Raw genomic sequence first — 21,576 nt, forward strand, 5'->3', positions numbered from 1 at the left:
CCCCCAGCTGATGACCTCACCATGCTGGGCACCTATACACCTGCCCCCAGCTGATGACCTCACCATCCTGCTTCCCTCAACTCCTTTGGCCAGTCACACTGCTCTTCCGTCTTCCTTCCTGCTGGCTTCTCCTCTCCATCAACATCGTACACACTGATGGTCTTCAGGGTTCAATTCTGTCTTCTACAATCTCTCCTTTGCCATCTCATACCCTCTCAGTTGTAATAATGACAAGCCCTGAATTTCCATCTCCAGTAGCTGCCTGGCCTTGAACCCCTTGAACCCTTGAGTCCCTGGCCTTCATTCTAAACCAATTCCAGGTTTCCATCCCGAGGACCTTCACCTAACTATAGCAGATGTCGACAGAGCTTCAGATTTCACCAACTCCATTGCCAACTTCTGCAACTGTTTTCTGAGAGACCTCTCTGATCACCAAAGCACTGTACCAAAAGTGCGAGGCAATTTAATCACCCAAGCATGCCCCTCAACTCAGGAGAATCCTCTGTCACTAATGGCAGGAGAGTGTTAAACATTCCTTACCCCACAGAAGGACAACTCTGAGGGTACCTTTTATGTCTTATACCTAGAGTTCCCTCACTGGTGGCTCTTATCATCAAGAGACAACAAACACATGATAACGTAGTCTTTTTTTTTTTTTTTGAGACAGATGTCACTGGATAGGTCAGGTCAGCCTCAAAATGGAATTTTCCCGTTTCTGTCTCCTGAGTGTTGAAATTATCATATGTGCATCATGCCCACTAATAACTCAGTATTTCATCATCATCATATTTGGCGTGTGCTGTGCATTTGTGCCACGCCATGCATGTGTGGAGATCAGAAGGCAGCCTGCAGAAACTGGTTCTTCCCCTGCCATGTGAGACACAGAGTCTACCCGCTGAACCATTTTCTCTTCCTGATAACTACTCATCTTTTATTCTATTAACAACTTAACTTCCCTCCGCTGTGTCTCTGTCACTGTGAGGTTTCCATCAGCTGCAAACTAAACAGCCTGTCTTTAGACTCACATCTTGAATCTGAATCTAGGGAGAGGGAAGCCCAGCCACTGTCCAGACAGAACACACATTCCCTCCTGCCCCCGGTCCTCTCCACCTTCCTGCCAGCCCTCGCTTGGCTCTCCAACCTTTCCCACCTCCGACTCATCACCAGTCTCTGAACGCTCAACATCCCTGCATCTTCAACTCCGCTCTCTCGCCCCAGCTCCTCAGCGTGTCTCCTGCACCTTGGCTGCCTCCTTCCTGTCCCTGCCTCTGCTGTGCTTCAATGTCTGGACCGGATTCAGACCATGTCACTCACCAATTTCCTGGCACTTCCCTGTCCCCACTGTCATCTATCTACCCAAGTGGCTCTGTGACCTAGTCAGCTCTGTCAGAATGTTTCCAGCCAGGTATGGTGATGTACACCTTTAACCTTCCACTCAAGAGGCAGAGAGAGGCAGACCGATCTCTGTGAGTTTAAGGCCAGTCTGGTCTCTACTTTGTTAGTTCCAGGCCTGCCAGAGTGACAGAGTGAGATCTTGTTTCAAAAATAAAATAAAATAAAAACAAAAATACAAATAGAAAGAAATAGAAAGAAGTTCTGTTTCCGTATATCTTCTAAATCTAGATCCCTACGCATCTCCCACCGTAGGGAGCCTTCTTCCTCCCCCAGGGCCTCCCGGACTGCCCCTGCATATACAAACCTTAGGTCCCATTTCCCATCCTCAGGCACTTTGGCTATCTCCTGTGGGAGCAGACACAGTGAGACAACTCCAGCTCAGAGCTGTGACCCTAGAATCCCTTTCTACCCACCAAGCCTTGCTAGCTCTCCTTTGCCCACTATGCCACCGGGGACAAAAAGGACTTCAGGATGTGAAGACCTCCACACAGGTGGGATGTATAGGCAAAGTGACCAGGGGTTTAGACTCGGTGAGCAAGAGGAGACTCCAGAGGTCAGAGGAACAGGTTAGGGTAGGATCAGAAGGCAAAGTGGAAGCTCAGGTGGACGTTCTCCCCTTTCCTTCCCTCCCAACGGGAAGAGGATGTGGCCTGGTTCTCAAGGAAGCTAAGGCATCAGATGGAGGTCAGAGTCCACGGCAATACTTACAGCCTACATGTAGAAGGACTTGGTGGCGCAGGTGCCAGGAGTCACGGTGGAAACAGGCGTACAGGCCGCTGTGGCCCAGTTCTAAGCTTCGTAGTATCAGCTGAGAGCCATTGAGCAGGTCAGGGGCCAGGTCTGTCCCATTTACCCTCCATGTCACAGCTGCGTCCCAGCTTGCTGTCCCACATGGCAGCGTCACGTCTGCACCCAAACGCTCATACTGCACATGGGGTGCCTCTGTAGGGGCAGGGAGGGCACAAGACAGAATTCACAGTCACAGCCCTGCCTAGCCACTCAGGTGAGCCAGATGGAGGTGCACAGGCGGGAAAGACAGGGCTGGTCCATGCAGAAGTTCTCTGTGGTTGTGCAGGTGTGTGAGTGTCTTTGTTTTGGTATGCCCTCCTATGCATGTACAGAGAGCATGTGGTGTGAGGGAAGGAGAGAGAGAGAGAAAGACGGGGGCAAAGGGAGAGAGCGTGTGGCATTTGGAAGAATCTACTCTAAGTGAAAACTCAGTTCCCCTTCTGTCTCTGAACCTTTACTAGGCTTCCTGGGCTCTATGACCCTAACTTCTTGCCATCAACAAGCCCCATGTTGGAACATGTGTCCTGCTTGCTGCCTCTGTCACCCTCCCTGTGCCATGGTCTGTGTCTCTGGGTCTGTCTCCCTCGCTGACATTACAGAGGCAAGATGTTGCAGAAGAATGCCCCTCTGGACTCTTTTCTCAGCCTCATTCCTTTCTTTCTGTCCTGTCTTTCTCCTTTATCACACACACACACACACACACACACACACACACACACGGCCCACTCCACACAAGCTCTTCACCCCAACCTGAACCATCCAGGCTGTGGGCAACAGCAGAAGAGAGAGAGCAGGCAGGCCTTGAGGAAGTAAGCCCTGGGGAACTCCTGGCAACTGTCAACTTTGTGAAGCAGAAACTGTGTGGGGTGGGGTGGGGGCTGGGACCGAGCTAGTGATCTGCCCGTTCCTCACTTGCCCCCAGGAGAGGCCTGTCAGAACTAAAACCAAACCCCTGCCCTGGCCCTGGCAGCCCGGGCCAACCCAGGCGTGATGGACGGAACCCAGGAGACTGGAGATAGAAGGGAGCACCTGTCCAGGGGGAGCACCTGTCCAGGGGGAGCACCTGTCCAGGGGGAGCACCTGTCCAGGGGGAGCACCAGGTGGCAGAGGCAGCGAGCAGGACAGTCACAAAGGCAGATCCACAGGCAGCGGCAGAGGGGCCGGCTTGCAGAATCAGAATCTTCAGACACCCCCATCTCCTGCCCCCTGAGCCTGGAAGGGCAGATGCTTCCCTCATCCCAGCCAGATCTGTGGAGTGAGGGTGGGAGGGGAAAAGGGAGGGGGAAGGGGCAGGAGGGGGGCTGCGGGATCCCTCGTTAACACTCGCTCACATCTCCCCTCCAGAGAGCCACCCCGCTGAGTTGGGGGATTTTCAGAGGCAATTCCTGTTAACGAGCCAATTAAGTTGGGCCAGTGGCCTCTTAATTAGACTTGTTAACACCACCAGGACTGCTGGGGGAGGGGGAGAGATCCCTCAGTCACCCCCATCAATGCAGCCCCTTCCCCAGGACTGCTTGTCTCTGGGCTGGAACATCTGTCTAGTTAGCTGCCTCGGTCACCCTCCCTGGACAGGGTCTCCGTGCCTGACTCCCTCGTGCTGCCTGTCTCTGCATTGCCCCTCTCTGAGCCTCTCTGTCCCTGTCCAGAGGAGGGGGAAGCAGGAAACGGAGCCAGCCCTGACCACTTGTCTGTGGGGCTTGGGACCAGACGAACAGAGGATGAACAGGCGGAAGGGCGGTGGCTGGGGGCCTTGGAGGCCACAGCTGTGAAGCTGGACCAGAGACTGAATGGGGGCCTCCCCCTGACCAGAGGCCCAGTGTCCAAGACTCAGGCCACTGAGCCCCCCCTCAATCAAACAGCTCCGGCCACCGAGCCCCCTTCCAACCTCCCTTCCAAAAACCTGGAGCTTCCAGGAAACATGCCAAGCCCCTCTCTCCACACAACCCCCCCAACAGAGACTCTGCATCCAGCTGCCTGAGGAGGAGGCTGAAAACTGACCGTTGGGGAGGGGGCGTGGCCATCAGGGTCCCATCAGCAACATATCAATACTGACCAAAAGCGGCTCAGAACAAACCTGGTCTCGGTATGGGTATGGCCCTTCAGTATTGGGTCAGGGGGTGGGCGGCACAGCCAGATGAGGAGACACCTCCTAATAACAATACAATAGCAGTGGACTAAACACTTCCCCCATCACACACTGACTGCCTTGAGAGGAAAAAAAAAACATGGAGACACAATCTGATAGCAATGACAAAGGGCCAAAGAGACACTCAACAACTGCAGGCCAGAATGCACACTCGGTATGACAACCACACAGTGCCACAACTGATACAATAACACAACTGCAGTTCACATGGCCATGCAACAGCATCGGGAACAGCATGGGCTTGGCCCTCTGTCTCTGGACAGCCCCGTAGGTGCCTCTCCTGATGTGCTGTCCATTTCAGAAATTAAATCAAGCAGCAGGGGGAGGGTGGGGTTCTTGGCCCTGATGCGGTGACAAATGCTCCAACGGGATCAGCTGTGAAAAGGTTGTTAGAAGCCAGGATGAGAGACAGAGACAGGATGAGGTCATGGACGTGGGGAACACAGAGGGACAGAGCTGATGGCTCCCTCACACCTGCACACACAGACTCACATGGGGACTACATGCCGGAAATGGTCCCCCCTCCCGGGGTGTCCAAAGCAACTTCATATCGCCACGCATGCAGGACGAGAACGGTCACCCGCAAAGCAGCAGCACACACTGGCCACCCATCACAAGGTTACAGTCACACATGGGTTCAATCATGTGGGGGATGCTATGCCCTTTTAGGATGGTTACACCTGATACAACACCACAGGGCACGTACAAACAGGGAACTATCACCTAGAGGCACAGTTACTCACGGGGACAGGGTCTCATGGACAGGATGAGTTTTAACAAGAAGAACAAAAAACATACTATCATTCACAGGACATGGTCTGAAACACAATGATAACAGCAAGGGCATTCACACAGCCTAAAGATACAGGCACACGGAGACACCCAAACAAAGCCATGTTCTCACCTAACTAGAAAAAGTCTCACACACTCTGAACTGTGACCTTATGCCAGGGCCCTGGCCAAACGAAGGCCCTGACTGTAATGTACATAGACACCTTTGCATACAACAGCAGAGGCATCTGGTAGGCCCTGTGCTGATCCAGCCAGGAGCTCGGGGTTGACCGGGCTCTCTCTGAGCCTCAGTTGCCAGTCTCTCAAGGAAGAGGCCATGGAGGCCTTAACACTGCCCTTTTAACCCATGCATGGTCTCAAGGAGGGTGGAGATGAGCTCTTACGGTCTGTCAAATGCTTGGGCCCTAAAATTACTCCCTCTCATGCCCTGTTTCTGCCTCCCCCAGCAAAGGCAGAAGCAGGACTGGATACCAATGGAGGAACTTGGGAAACCTGATTGGAGACAACTTGTAAGTTCAGACTTTAATGTAGTTAAAGGGCTGATAGTCAAGTTAAAAGGGTATGTTTCCCCAGCAGGGATGCAGCTCCTTGTACTATAAGCTATGGAGACACAGACCTCTCTAGACAAACAGGTGAAGGATGGGTAGAGAGGCTACCAATCACCCTACCCCCAAGCAGTGTCTCCTTCCTCCAGCCACCTTAGTCACCAGCCCTCTCCCATCTCTCTGGATGTCTGTCTGCCATCTCTGTCAGTATTCTCCTTCAAGGATAAAGCTGACATCAGGGAGTGACCCATAAGTTTGCCCAGTCTCTTAAATGCCCACACCCCTACGCATCTTATCCAAATACTTTACAAGGGCCCTGTCCCCTCCCACTTCCACTCCCTACCCTTCTCCCATCTGCCTGTCTCCTCTGCCTTTCCTATGGGACAAATAATTTCAAGCCAGAGACACAATAAGCATGTGACCATTCAGGTGAGGGCAGTGCTGTGAGAATCATTGTGTCACCCTGCTGATCACTGTCACATGACTATGCACATGTCCTTTGGGTGGTATGACTCTTGAGGGCATCTGTGTGCAGGTGTGCCAATGAGGATTCATGAATACTTCCGGGTGGGAATGGGCAAGCGGCTCTCCCAAGCACTCACCCTGTGGACTGTGTTTCTGGGTGTAGACAGCGGCAGCGGCAGCAGCAAGCACAGCACAGCAGGCCCATGGGACAGAAGCAGCCATCTGTTGGGAGAAACGGGTTGTGGAGGGGCAGCATCAGCCCAGGTAGAAACCCCTGGGTGGGGTTGGGGGGTGCTGTTCTCCAGGAAGGCTGGGAAACATTAGTCCCTGGGCCAGGGCATCTTGACCCCAAAGACCCTTCTGAGTAGGGTTGGGGGGTCCTGTATCCAGCAATGGAAACCAATATATTGGCTCCTATAGGAAAGGTTTGCTAAGAGGCTAGAAGACAGCTACAGTGGTTTGTCATTCAGAAAAGACTGCTGACTACAGAATGTAGTCAACCGTGGATGAGTTATAGAACATCGGTAATGCCAGGGCCATTTTTCAAAATTAAAAAACATATCTCTACTGGTGAGCTTAGCTAATTAGGTATGTGCACCACAAATAGAAAGGGCGATGTTTTAGCTTAATTGAGGGTCTCCATGTCTCCAAACTGCCTTGACCATAAAGCTACCTGCTACACTCCTGGAGAGAAAGCCTGAAACCTGGATGTTCAAGAGCCCTTTTGCTCTGTCACTGGCCTCCACACAGACTCCTACTGGGCTCTGGGAAACTCGGGGCACCAAGATAGTGCCATGTAGGCTAGCCAAGTCAGAGGTCGCTTCCACTTTATTGTGTATCAGTGATCAAAAGAAAATGAAGACTGTTTATAATGCAAGTCCTTATCAAAGGTCCTAGAACACTCTTTACCTCAGACACGTGATCTCAACAGCACGAGACCCCCAATTCCCATGTCTATATGTGCTCATGTGGGTACACAAAGTATATCCAGGACATGTCCCCAGAAGCCAGGGAGAATCCAGTGGTTCCCCCACTAAATGTCCTACTTCCCGGAATCAGTCCAGTTCTCCCACCCCAGCACAAGTTTAGTCCTGAGGCAGGGAAATACTTCTTGCAAGATAGTCTCTCTGTTTTCCAATCTAGGATGGAAATTGGGGGACTATCAACCATGGAGAAGCAGAGATCCAAAGATAGACACCAGGGGCTACTGTGAGATTTAACCATGGCTTCTGTCAGGTCCAGCCAGCCTCACAGTAGACGTTGGCCAGAAGCACTGCCCAAACAACCAGATACAGCCCCAAACAATCAGCTCCACACTAGAACTGTCAGAGAGTCCATCAGACAAAGACAGATACAGCCAGATAAGCAGTGACCAGAGTATAGCCAGCAAACCAACGTAGCAGCCAAAACACAGCAAGCTGCTCCACCAGACCCCAGCTGAGGAAGAAATCAGCAGCCGGAGACACCAGAGTCAGAAACACAGCCAGGGAAACTCTGACACACAAGCAGAGAAAATGCTAGACGCAAACAGGCATACACTCAGACGAGAAGCTAGAGAAAGAACCAGAGCTGCAGCCGGATGCTCAGTCAGGAAGTATCTGCACCACCGAAAGCATTGCCAGAGACATTGTCAGGGACACAGCCAGAGATAGCATCAGAAATACTGCCAGAGAGTCAGCCAGACACACAGCCAGAGAGGCTGACATACTGCCAGATACACCCAGAGAAAGTGTAGAGGAAGGTGGGCATCAGCTCTGGCAATTCAAGTGGAAGTGAGCCTGCCTTCCTGAGAGCTCCTTTATGGGAACAGGCTTCCATTTGCCTCTTTGCTATCCTCCACCCACCCCGGCGGTTCCCCTCCTCTGAGCCTGCCTGTCCTTACACCATAGCTACAGTACTCTCTGCTGGTGTGGTCTTGACCCCATTCTACATCAGCGACTCCTAGGGCCTTGGTTACCTTAGGTACCTTATGACCCTCAATCATTCCTCATCTCCAGCTACTCCTCGGGTCTAGGAGGTTAGGACAATGATCAAAGACACAGAACTAGCCAATCACAAAATGACCCCAAGCCAGCTAGAATGCTGAGTTGGTTGTGGAGAAAAAGAGACAGGCAGGAATCCTACCTGGCTCTCCCAACCCCCAGCCTTGGAAGGTAGCCTTTAGACCCTCCCCCTCACTCTCTGCCATCTGTCTGTGCTTTTCTCCTAGATCTTCTGCCTCAGTGTCAGTCCACTGACCACCACCTGGGATCAAGAACCAGCACATAGGCAGGCAGGCAGGCAGGCAGGCAGGCAAGCAAGCAGACTGGTCAGAGGTTAGATCCAGAGGGAGTGTCAGAGAAAGAGAGCAAAGCCTCTGCTCTCTGCTCCTTCTAGGTCCTAGTCATGCTCTGGAAGTGGAAAATGTCCAAGACAGGCACACATGCATCCTCCCCAGTGTACACACACACACACACACACACACACACGCACACAGAGTCAGGCCCTCACAGGGGGAGGGGAGGCTTCTTCATCAAAGTCGCCTCCATCAGCCCGATGAGTTACTGTAAGGGCCGGGCCCTGGGCCAACGGGGCTGCAGCCACAGGAGACGGGTGCTGCTGAGAGCTAGTGAGCTAGCTAGTGCTGCAGAGAGTGGGGGTGGGGTACCAAGACAGACACTGCAGGGTCTGGGCATACAGAAATGGAAGGGCCTTGGGTAAGAGAAACAGGCACAGTGAGGCAGAGTGCCGAGTGGGTACTTACAGGGACAAGGACCAGAGACAGAAGTTGAAGAAGAGACATGAGGAAGACAGGGTACCCTGAGAACTGCAGCTATTCCAAAAGAGAAGACAGATACAACGCTCACTATGTCTACCCTAGACCATCTTGAGGAGCCCGTGTGAGTCCTCTAGCTGGAGGACTGCGGGCAGCCAATTCAGCCACCAGGACTGAGAAGGTACAACAGCAGGTTCTTCCTGCTGTTGGAAGGATTCTCACTGGGGATCTAAGAATCCAGTCTCTGCGAAACAGCCTCACCCCTCTGCTCCTGCTGATACAAAGAAACAAAACCAAACGAAAACATCACCTCTCTGCCCATCAACTCCAGTCTCAGGGCAAACAGCTCCTTTCCCAAGTCCATACTCTACGACTCTAGGTTAGATCTAGATGATAAATGTCATGGAACCGCAGAGAAGGTTGTATCCCAGCCTAGGCTCCGTTATGGACCACTCAAAGAGGTCAGCCCCAGAATAAAGATGGAAGAGAGTGCCCAAACATCATGAAAGCAGCCCTGTGTCCTGCAACACAAGCTCCCAGTACCACTTCTCACATGGAAACACCCCCACCATGTCATCAGTACCTACACATACAACTAACATATAAGAGGAATCTTCAGTGTTAATAAGTCAGGGGAAATGATACAATTGCACTGTTCACAATGACACATAAGTACTGACAGTCATCACAGTAACAATGTTGCAGTTAAGAGTCAACCACAAAGACACCAACAATGCACAGACACCTGTTGAGATGGATGTAGTCACCCAGAGTAGCAGAGATGTTGACCTGGATACAGTCACACAGAAATGTTGACAGATGGCATACAAAATGATGGGTCACAGAAATGCTATCACCCACCTAGACTGACAGTCACCATTAATAATACTGCCAGACAGTGACAAGCTACAGACTGGTGATCTCAACTACCCAGTATTGGAGTCTGGTTTAGGATTCTGTACCCCAAGACCACTCTTACCAGCCACAGCGATGTCCCAAATACCCTATGTCCCCACCTCACTTGTTGCCTAGCTAAATGGACAATCTAGGGGGTGCTGTTGGGAAACTACCTCCTTGTGTCTACAGAGCCAGGGCCAGAAGTTTGGGGAATCCCTTTCAAAACCATGTTGGGCTGTGGGTTCAGAGGACTGCTGCCTGGGTCTCGGCCCCAGCTGTGTGTGAATGACCTGCAGTAGCTCTGGGTGGAGGCTGCTGTGAGGGTCAGGAATGTCCATGTTGCCCTTGACAGTGAAGAAGGGCCGCCTCACAAAGTGACCTCAAAGCAAAGTTACCAGTCCCTCTTCAAGTTAGGTGAGTGAGATGCAGTGGTTACTGGCCAGGCCTCCTCACAGTGCCCAGTGGAGGGCTGAAGTGACTCTTCACAGCTTCCCTTTGACAACTCCAAACTCCAAAATCCCACAGCACGAGTAGAAAGGGCACCTTTGCCCTGGGTCCTCATTTCCTTCCCATCTCCTCAGAGCAGCACTAAAAGTCCTATGTATGGGCGTGAGGCAGGCAGAGGGGACACTGATGTCAAGATCTGGGACCTCAGCGTGCCTCCAACCTGTGGAGAAATTAGGATGAAGCAAGAAAGAGAAGACATGGGGACAAGAACAGGGTGAGCAGGGAAACTCAGCCCTGGCCTGGACAAGGGGGAGCTTGGGAGAGACAGGGCAGGAAGCTCCAGGAGGGGGAGGAGGAGTCTAGGCTGGAGGCCCCCAGATCCCACCAAGCCTAGACAGCCTGGACAGTGTGGGCGGTGGGGGCTGGTGCAGAGGCCTGAATGGTTCACAGGCTGGATGGGGGGAGGACCAGGCCAAGGAGGGGGGCCTGGCTCCTGGCAGTTGGCCAGCAGGTCTCACCCAGAGAGGGAGGGGGAGGAAGAGGGCACAGGTCAGGGCCAACTCCTGGGCTATGGGCTTCCACTCAACAGTAGTGTGCCTCCCTCCTGTCTTTCTGACTCTTGTCTCTGGTTCCATCCCTTTCCCTTCTTTGAATCTAGCCCTCCTCTTCCTCTCATCTCTTGGTGCCATCAAGCGACATAGGACCCAGAAGCTGTGACTGAGGTTGGGACTTAAGCCTTCTTTTCCTCCTGGGCTGCCATGGGCCTCAGCCCTCCCACTTGGAGGCAAGCCTCAGTGCTCAGGGAAAAGGACCGCACATCAGCACATGTGCCCCCTCCTCCTGCTTAGAAGGGGCAGGATAAGCTGAGCACCAGTGTGGGGGGGGCAAGAAGGAGGCAGCAATAGCAATCTCCCAGCTCCAGCCTCTGGCTGAGGCTGTGGAAAAGGAGGCCGCCTGATGTGAGTGAGTTGGGGGGGGTATCCGCACCTGCTGTTGTGACCTCCAGAGCCGGAGATGGGGGCCTGTGGGGGAGACACACAGATTCCGATGGATTTTGGCAACAGCCTGGACTCTAAGTGCTCAACCCCCCCACCCCCAGCCTCTTGTACCGTGGGGACCCTGAGTTCAGCATGTGCGTGCCCTGCTTGCTGCACGTGTGTACAGGCGTGTTGGAGGAGCCTGGGGCCCTCCTGTGATGGGTCTGACTGAGCAGCTGAGAACGTGTCCTGGGAAGACGGGAATCCATCCCACCAGCCTGTGCCCACATGTAGAGGTCCATTCAGTGCCCTGGAAGCTGCACTCGGAGCAGCCCTCTAGATGCAGGAGGTCTGGGCGTCTTTCTTCATAAGGCATTTGCTTTAGCCTCTGCATCTTGCAGGAAAGGGCAGAGGAATTCATGTCCTCTCTTTGGTCACATGCTCTGGACAGATTCACAGAATTGGAGGCACAGGTGACAAACTTCCTACCTGCCAAGATCAGCCCAAAGTCTGTGGTTTACAGAAGAAGGAAGACCCTTCCACCCAGAAAAGGCCAACATGCCAGTCAGGTAAAGGGCTAGGAGGGGCACTTGTTACTTGGGGAGGTTAGACAGCCAGAATGTCACGATCCCTGGGGGATAGGCAAGCTCAGATGGCTGAAAGAAACTCTCTATAGCTGAGGTAGGAGGAAGGAAAGGGTCTACAGCAAGTGTGAGAGCGGGAAGAAGATGGCAGGGCAGTGCCCTCCATGGAGACAGGATAGACAAAATGGCTCTGCAGACTGGGGACCTAGTGCAAAAGCTTGTTTGCCTCAGGGTCTCTACCCCCACCCATGCCAGATCACTGTTATAGAACAAACACATCCTTGAAAACATAGACGTTGGCTGGGCATGGTGGCACATGCCTTTAATCCCAGCACCAGGAAGGCAGAGGCAGGCAGATCTCCATGAGTTCAAGGCCATCCTGATCTACAGAGTGAGTTCCAGGACAGCCAGGGATATGTAAAGAGACTGTAAAAAAAAAAAAAAAAAAAAAAACCTAGCACGGATACACACACACACAGCAGGGCACTCGAAGCACGAGTTTGTAACAGGAAGAACTGAAGATGGTCTTTTTGGCAGAGCCAGGGTTGATGGGGGGAGAAGCTTCTTTTTCCTTATGGAACAATGTTCTGTTTTCTCTGCCCTCTTAGCATGCACGTGTACCATGCATGCTACTTCTGAGGAACCTTCTGCTCTGCTGGGTAAGAGCAAGCCGTCCTCCCCCCGCCCCCCAGCTCTCCACAATCTGTTCCTGATGGTAAACACAGGCGTGAGTACACATGCCCACATGTTCACACACACCAGCAATTCAGGGTGACACAGGACCCAGTGTTCACCTCATGAGGGGCTGAAGCACATGCTAGAGAGCTGTCACAGCCAGCCAGCAGAGCTTCTCAAAGACCCCCGTCTCCATATACACAGCCAGTGCTCGGCAGACATACCAGCAGCCTCACATACAAGCATGTATCCTGGCCTCCTCTGCAGACATGCACTGCCAAAGCCTCATAGATTGGTGTACACTCACATACACACACACATGTGCATGCACACACACACACACACACTCTCTCTCATATGTCAACGTCACAGTTGCGCACGGAGACTCCGTCACACAGAACGACCACCGACTCACATATGGATACTGTCACACTCAAAGCTGTCAACCCTCCACACAGATGCCACCATATGCCTCCAGAAACCCAGAGCTCCCCAGTCACTCTCAGCCCACCATGCTCCCAATGGGAAACACACAGAAACTCATGACAGTCACACTGTGCTGGATTCTGGATGTGCTTGAGGAAAGGAGATAGAATTCAAAGTGGCTGAAGCCAGGATGAGAAAAGGGAGGAGCACTTTGCTTCTTTAAAAGGAGAAGTACTACCATGATTTCCTAGTCAGCTCCTTCTTCCTCCAACCCTGCTTTCAACATTATGGGATGGAGGGAGATCCAGGAAGGCTGCAGGGGTGAAGACGCCTGGGTGAGAGATGGTGGCACTGGTAACAGGTATCATAAAAGCCCCAAACAAGCCAGTGCCCCATGCCCTACTGCCTCTCTGATTTCTCCAGGCTAAGAAGCAACAGCTTTCAGCCTACCTGGACTTCTGTGCTCTGTGCTCCCTACCCGTCTCTAATACATCCGGATAGCAGGCCTCCATGCAGACTGGGCAGGAGATGGGGGGCGGAGAGAGATGAATAAGCCTTCACCTGAACAATCACACCCAAGGCCCATCATCACTGTCAGGTCCACAGGCAGGTGGAGACAGATGCAGAGCCTCGGACAAAGTAGGCTCTCACCTGACCACTGAGGACAAGAGTCCTGAAGTGTTCTTGGGTACTATAGTTCCACCCCCAACTCCTATCACAGGCTAGGAGGTCCTGATACTAGGTCCTAAGGCGCTGTCCAGGCAGAAAGGAATCCAGGCTGAGCTGGCCAGTCCCCAAGCCTGGAACAACTGACATCCTCAGCACTTGCCACTCTGGCTGTAGCTGTGGCCCTGATGCTGGCCCTGATGCCTGCATCCCAAAAGAGCCTGTTCTCTGGTCCAGGCTTGACAGCAAACATCAGGCACAACCCCTAAGGAAACTAGCCAGGCAGGGACAATCCCATAAAAGCCAGGTGATCACGAATTGAGGAAAGCAGAAGAAATCAGGCGGGGAGGAGGTGGGGTAAGGAACTCAGATGACAGTACCCCAAAGAAGGTAGGTACTGGAGCCAAACGAAGTCAGGCACTGGGGACTACAGAGAGCTGGGGAGGTGTGGACAAATGAAGTCAGGCTTCGGGGATCAAATGAAACTAGGCAAGAGGCCCACAGGATGTGAGAGAAGAGAGATATCAGGAACTCATCCTCCTGTCTAGATGTCACCCCCACACCCTAGGCCTCTCTCTCAGTAGCCCCCTCCCCCCCAGGCCGATGGACACAGCCAGAGCCCCCTCCCCTCTCAGAGGCCTGGTCCGCCTGCAGCCAATGGGCCCCGGCCCCATCCCTGAGACCTCAGGAAGTCCCAGTCCCTCCCACCGGCTGCTGAGGCAGGGGGGCTGGGGAGAAAGCGCAGAGAAGAGAGACAGCTTGGCAGGGGGAGCGCCGAGCAGCCGCGGGGGGCGGGGGCCGAGGAAGGAGCGGGAAGCGCCGCGGCGGGCTGGCGGGCTGGCGCAGGCGGGGGGGTCTCCGCCGCGGCGGGGCGGCGGGGTGACAAGTTCTCGGCCCCGCGGCCGCGCGCACTGACCTGGGTCCCCGCGCAGGCGCCCGGCCGGTGCTCGGCGCTCCGTGGGTCCGCCCGGCAGCCTGCGGGCATCGGTCCCCGGGCCTTCCCCACCCCCGAGGGGTCGGGCCGGAGCGCCACGGCCGCGCCGGAGCCAGCGGGCGAGCGAGAGGGCGAGAGGGCGAGCGGGGCGGCGAGCGGGCCGGGAGGGGGAGGCAGCGCGCCGGGAGCCGAGCGAGCGAGCCGAGGCAGCTTGTGAGGGACGGCATGCAGTGAGGTCATCCTTTGAATCTAATTGTCTGAGTCAGGAGGAGATGTGGCACTTGATGCTGGGGGAGGGGCGGGGAGGGGACCCTCGGCACGGCCGGGGGTGGCGGGCTCCACTCCCCCGATCCCGCGGCGTGGATGCGGGGCTCGGAGCTGACCTCTGCTGCCCGGGTACCAGTCAGCCAGCCTTGGAGACGCGCGTCTCGGTCCCAGCTCTGGGCCACCTTCCTATTCTCTTGGGAGTGATGGGAACCTGCCGAAGCCCGAGTCATCTTTCCACATTTTTTAGGGGATGGCAGACCCCCTGCCACTCCCAGTCATAATTCTGCCCTTAAGGAGGAAGACTGTACTTTATCCTTCGCCTGCCTTCCACATTGTCTCTGTGCACTTCAGGAAAATGGGCCTGGGACTCTTCTCCCAAGTTAACTACCTGCACTGGGAATCTGGGGGGGGATGTAGAAATTGAGCCCCATTCACTGCCTGGCTCTCTGGGAAGGACAGTGCAAAGGCCACAGGTCCCCCACTCCAATAAACGCCCCCCCCCCCTTCTTGCTCTACTTGCCCAAGCCACGTTCAGGAGGGCCAAGCAGGGCCAATCTCCAGGAGCACCAGGAGGCGACCCAAAAGGCTCAGCGGCTCACACCGTGGTGGGGCAAGTCAGCGACTAGGCCTTGGGCTGGTCAGGCTCACACACCCATGCGTGTACACAGAAGCACATGCACACATCTGCACACACGGGCGGGCGCAACGATGGACCAGTCGGTTGGGGATGCTCTCACCGAGGGGCCACATGCCCCTCCCCTCGCCCCCGTGGGGGAGGGGTGATAAATATTTAAGGGGCTTTTAGCTCAGAAGGGGCTGAAGCCGGGGGAGGGAGGGGGATCCACGCTGCCTGATTAATGGGGTTACGGGCTTGGATCAATCTGTCCGCCTGCCGCTCCCTCCTTCCCTCCTCCTCCCTCCCTCCGCCTAATGCGCTTTATCAGGAGACGTTTTTCTGACTTGGCAGCGTCGCGCGTTTTAAATAGACCCATTTAGAGCTCGGGTTGGGGGAGAAGAAGGGGGAGGTGGAGGGAGACAGAGATTGAGATGGGCAGGGAGACAGAGACAAATAGGGAGAGAGACGCCCGGAAGAGAGAGAGATGAGAGAGAGAGAGATGAGAGAGAGAGAGATGAGAGAGAGAGAGAGAGAGAGAGAGAGAGAGAGAGAGAGAGAGAGAGAGAGAGCCTAAAAGGAGAGGCTGAGGGTAAGACTCCCGTGGAGGCTGAGATGGAGGGAGGTGATGGGAGGCCAGAGCAAAGGTGGGGGCTGCAGAGCAGAAACAAACACAGAAAGACCGAGAGAGGAAAGCAGGCACCAGCAGCCAGCGGAAACCCAGAGAGAGGCTCTCTGCAAGGGCTGAGTGCTAGCTTGGGAGACAGTAGATATCTTTTATTTCCAAAAACAGTTTTTCATCCACTTTGTTAAATTAAAAAGCTGTTTTTAAAGTGGTGCTGGAGGTGCTGCTGGGGGAGGGTGGACAGAACTGCCAAGCCCTCCCTCCTCAGCCCCACAGAAGCAGCTTCAGCCTGAGCCCCTGGGGTGTCTCCAGCTCCCCTGCTCTCTGCGATCCTCTGAGATCCCCAGGGACAGGGTCAGGGCATCTGAGCTACTGTTCACTGGCAGGAAGTCCTTCCTGCTGTCTGGCCTCAGTCTCTCTTGCTGCAGGAAGTTCATTTTTTTTTCCTCATGAGCATCACTCTCTCTCCTCAAGCCCCTCTTCTAGCTCCCTACAGTACTCCCAATTTGGGGGTGTTTATGGCCCGGTAGCCTGTTTTTCCTGGCAAGACATCAGATTCCCAAGTATACCCCAATAAATACCATCTATTCTGTAAATCCATTTCATAGCGCCTCCCAGTTTGAACACGCTTCTAACACAGAACCACCCCATGTCCTTAGGCCCTCAGGGAGGAATGAGGTGGAAAGTCTAATTTACACTATAGCATCCTCCTTCCTCCTCTGGACCCCTGAACCATCTAAGCTCCCTGGAAGGCCATGTGTCAGCCTGGAGTACTCCACTCCATCCTTAACAACATGCACTCCTGGTTTTGAAGGGTTGATGCCCCCCCCACACACCCTGCCCCGCTGCCCCAAGCCGGGAAAATGGCCAGTCTGTTTGGGAGCTGAGATGAAAAGCCCAGCCGGCCTTTGTGGGCCTCTGGCCTTTGTGGGCCTTTGGCGGGTTTTGGACAATAGGCCCTTCCGTTCCGCTCCAGTGCCTCAATTCCTCAGATGCCCCCACCCTGGGGCTGCCAATCCAGGGGCCTTGCCTGCTTGAATGAGAGGCAAGGCGGGTGAGACCCGGCCCCCCCCCCCCGGGCCCGGCCCCCCCCCCCCCCCCGGCCTCACAAGATTTTTGGACCTGCCATTCCATCTCCTTCAAACTCAGCTACTCCTTCAAGCTCAGCTGCTCTCCTAATGGAGCCAGAGAGATGTTTTAGGGGCAGAGAGGGAAAGGAAAAGGAAGGCACAGACAGCAACAGGCTGATCCTAAATCTGGCATTCGGCATCTTCCATGCAGAAGGGTACCCTGACCTGGGGTTGCCCTTTCCTCTGTGACAGTGGGTGAGTCTCTTTCCTTCCCTGGTTCTAATATAGGGGCATGAGGAGCTTCAGGCCCATGGTCTCCGGTCTGTCATTCATGGCCCAGTGCCCCTGCCTGATGCCCCAAGAGCAACCTGCTCTGCTGGGCTCCCAGCACCTACCTCGTTCCCACCAGGTGCTCTCCAAGTACATCAGTATTCTCCTCCTCTGCAGACCAAAGTCTTCCTGGAACGGTGTGAGACCGGGTTCTAGAAGGACAAAGGACATACATCAGGTCCCAGAGAAGCCATCCGTCTTCTTGGAGCCTATTTCACACTCACCAGCCCACTCTTAAGGGGAGACCAGCTTCTCAGTGTTCTCATCTGCGAAATGGAAACAGTTACCTTGGAGTACCATTTTGATGAGCAGTTGCTAGTGGGTGGGCCTCGGATCCAGCTAAGTGAGAATGCTTACCTAACATGGGTTGCCCAGCGCCCTGCCCCCCTGAGGCTAGCTGTTATCCTATCTCTGCCAGAAGCAGATACGCCTGGAAGAGGAAAAAAACAGCATAGTGTTCTTCTACCAGCTCTTTGCTGACTTCAGTTCTAAACCACAGGGACAAACAAAGGGCACAGACAGGCCTGACACCACTCACAGATACATACCACAGATTCCCACACAGGCAGGGTTCAGACGGAAGGGCCTCCACGTCAGTCACACACACTCATGCTTGAGCACATGTGCGCACACGCAAGCACGCACACGCGTGTCACAGGTGCTGGCATCAGTGTCCACTGTTCTCACATCCTCCCCATCCCCACTGTGACTCCCTGAGCATCCATCGTGTGCCCGGAACAGTTTAAGCAGCCGTGTTTGTACCATCCCCTCCTCTCGCTGATCCCGCCATGAGACAGGTGCTAACATTCTTACCACTTGACAGCTGAAAAAACCTGACATTCAAAGATATTAAATCACTTATACAAGACTGTAGGTCTCACCACTCCAGGAGCCTAGAATGGAGTCAGTACCCCTTCCCTCCCCCTCCCAAACTTTCCATACCAGTTCGCCTCTGTAGCTCTCACCTCCTTAGGTAATGCTTTCCCAGCGGTAGGAACTGCTAAGGGTATTTATTCATTTTTGTAGTGCTGGGGACTGGACCTCTGCTCCAGCTTATCTGCGGCATCAGCTAGCAAGTGCCCAGGTCCTTGGTTCAGCAGACTTTACATTAAGTGCTTAACTGACTTCTGACTTCCCCCCTCAGACAGACTCTCACTCTGTAGATTAGAGATTTTCCAGCGTCTGCCTCCAAGAAGTCAAAGTGTTCACCACTTCATCGAGCTTATCTTACATCTTCTTCCTTTATCCTTACTGACTTTATGTGATGAGTACTTTGCGTGTATGTGCTTTGGCTGTACACATGCACATCATGGGAGTGCGTGGTACCCTTGGAGATCAGAGAAGGGGTTTGGATGCCCTGAAACTGGAGTTACATGAGTCACCATGTGGGTCCTGGGAATAGAACCTAGGTCCTCTGCCAGAGCAACACCTATCCAGCCCTTAACTTACATTTAAAAACAAAATTTTATGTCACGCGCGTGCATGTTTCTAAGGGTATGTGTGTGCACCACACGTGTGCAGGAGGCTGCAGGAGTGTCAGAGGTACCAGATCCCTTTAGCTGAAGTTACAAGCCATGTGGGTACTGGGACCCGAACCTGGGTCCTTGCAGGAGCAAGTTAGTGCTCTGAGTTACTGCTGAGCCATCTCTCCAGCCCGTGACTTCCATTTTTGTGCCAAATCATCAAAACAACACTCTGAGATAACCATGTTTCTATTCAGTAGTGAGAGCCCTGAGACAGCAAGAGCAGCTCTCCCCAAATGGTGCAAATGGCCACTGGCAAGGGCCCTGGGAATTCAGCATTATCGAAAGTGTCAATGAAATCTGGCCACTCAATAGACCCCTCACCTTCTACAAGTCCCCAGGAGATATTAAGGGTCTGACTGCTTCCTCAACAGGTCCCAGAATAAATCTGCCAAAGGTATGATTAGGGCCTAAATGCACACTCACGAGAAAGGAAAGGGACTCTGTCATGGAATCCTGCCCAGAAACCAGAAACATCACTAACAAGAGAAGGCCAGTAACTAAAACAGTGTGTTAGAGAGACAGGCTGGCTGGTGGTGACAGATACCAACACACCAAAACACAGGCCCAAAGACAGGGAGATAGAAGGAAGGAAGGCAGACATGCAGCAGGCCAAAGAATGACAGGTAGCTTGACACAGAAACAATAGCAGTAGAGAGAGGACAGGCTAACATGAAAACACAGACAGATACACACTGATACACAGACGCACAGACAATTATAGACCCATCTGACCTTCACAAGAAATAAAGAAGCAAGCCAGGTTTAAGCCGTGTGTGGCATGTATGTGCGTGTGTGCGTGTGTTGGGGGAAGCATGCGGTATCTCCACGCACATTACACCAGCTGCTTCCAACAATCTCATCTGATTAATAATAAATGCCCTGTAATTACAGCTGCTCCCCCAGCCCTTCTTCCTGTTTTTTCTTGTCAGCTGCTGCCAGGCCAGCCCCTTCCTTCCCCATCATGAATCTCATGACCCTCTCCGTCCTCACCTGCAGCTTTCTAGGAGCCGGAGAGAATGTGAGCTGACAGGCCAGATTCCCGCTCTGCAGGGGCTGCCTGGCTCTCTAACCTGGATGGATGTCCTTAGGTGCCAAGCAAGATGTCCTCACATTCTTCCTTCTCACCTCCCCCACCACCTGTGTACCAAGGAACTCCAATATGGCCAGAGATACACACAGGTGAGCTCTTCTCGCCTACCCTCACTCTCCTGCCCAAAGATGTCACAAGCCACTTACCCTTGGAAACCCAGGAGGCTGGAAGGTAAAAGGCACCAGGACAACAGACTCCCCCACTCCCACCCCATCACTCCGGTTCTATCCCAGTCTCCTCTCACTAGCTCTGATACCCTCTAGCTTTGGATACTGGGTGGCTCTGGTTCCCCATTCCTCAGTGACTTGCCCCATGTACCCCCAAGTCTACCTCCTCCCAGGCCTCCCACCACCAAAGCATCTCTATCAGAATCAGCTGCTTCTCCGCTGATCTGTTTCTAATCGCTGGGGCCTGGTTCACGCTTGCCCCCCCACCCCAATATTGATTCCATTATTTGGAGAGACATTGACGTCAGGAGTCTGGATGGGTGCCAAAACCGCCTTCTTTCCAGGCCTGGGCTAGGGCCCCCCCACCCCCCCCAATGCTGCGATTTCACAGAGGGGCTTGGAAAGGTCAGCTCACAGGCCAAGGTCACGTGGCATCTGCCTTCTGATACTGGACTCCTCTTGCCTTTTTTGGGACCACCATTCAGTGTCTTTCCTCCTCTGGAGGAGAGGGCCCACACAAAGGCCTGAGGTCAGAAGTGAGGTACATTCTACAAAAGGGGGTCTTACTTAAATCCTTGCTGGAACTTGCTGAATGGAGGGGGTTAGGCATAGCCAGTGGCTCAGGAGAGGGTACTTAAAGAAGACTCTTGTTTACTTACCACACACTTGGTAGGAACTTGAAAAGGTTCTGACTGATTGAGTTTTAGTTCTGGTGCTGGGTGCTCTTAGCCTGCTAAGGAGGAAACTCCCTGCAGGGTTTAGGATCACCAGTAGCCCTAAGTGCTGCCTTCACTTAACCAACCACACACAACTGATCTAATAAAGCTTTGCTCTGTACAGATCAAAGGCCCTGCATTTCCCACCCAAGCCTGCCTCGGTTTCCCCTGCTCATGCTCACTCCTGTCCTCTCCTAGGAGACTCTCACCATGACGTGGGTGTGTCTCTCCTTATCTCTCTCCAGCCAAGGGGCTGCAGGAGGCCCCATCGGCAACTCCAGGCATCTGGAAGGGCTGAGCATGTCTTAGGGCCTGAATGCTGTGTTCTCAGACAAACATTAATAACCAACACAGTCCACCCTGCCTGAGCTCCGATGACCTGGGTATGGGGTCCACTCTCCAGACCTCTGGAGAACTAAGGACACACTCAACACCACAGGAGAATAGAGACTGTCCCGTCTTCAGAAAACATCACCAATTAGGGGAGAGGGCAGAAAGACCTCCAATCACTGCCTCAGGACCAGGTTACTGTCTGTGGCTCACTCTAAGGACATGTCTAGCTTCTGCCCTCATCTACTGAGGGAAGAGAACTTTTCTCATTTCCATCACAGACCCTCTGAACCAGAGAGGGGTGCAAAGAGGAGCTCCTAGGCCTCAAACCCTAAACCCCGAAGGGTCT

The 21,576-nt window shown here is 53.6% G+C and overlaps 1 protein-coding gene across 2 annotated transcripts in view; it reads right to left on the minus strand.

The window, feature by feature from the left end:
- Cntfr (ciliary neurotrophic factor receptor) overlaps positions 1–21,576 on the minus strand; it is a 36,719-nt gene that overhangs the window by 10,724 nt on the left and 4,419 nt on the right. For both annotated transcript variants that reach the window (XM_028779088.1, XM_028779089.1), the window contains exons 2-4: positions 17,464–17,550; positions 6,270–6,354; positions 2,104–2,337 (exon numbers count right to left, since the gene is read on the minus strand). In XM_028779088.1, coding sequence (XP_028634921.1) covers positions 2,104–2,337; positions 6,270–6,354 — 319 coding nt within the window. In that variant the 5' untranslated portion in view covers positions 17,464–17,550. The remainder of the gene's footprint in view (positions 1–2,103; positions 2,338–6,269; positions 6,355–17,463; positions 17,551–21,576) is intronic.

The sequence above is a fragment of the Grammomys surdaster genome, unplaced genomic scaffold, assembly GCF_004785775.1.
Source record: "Grammomys surdaster isolate TR1022 unplaced genomic scaffold, NIH_TR_1.0 344, whole genome shotgun sequence".
Classification (NCBI taxonomy): Eukaryota; Metazoa; Chordata; class Mammalia; order Rodentia; family Muridae; genus Grammomys; species Grammomys surdaster.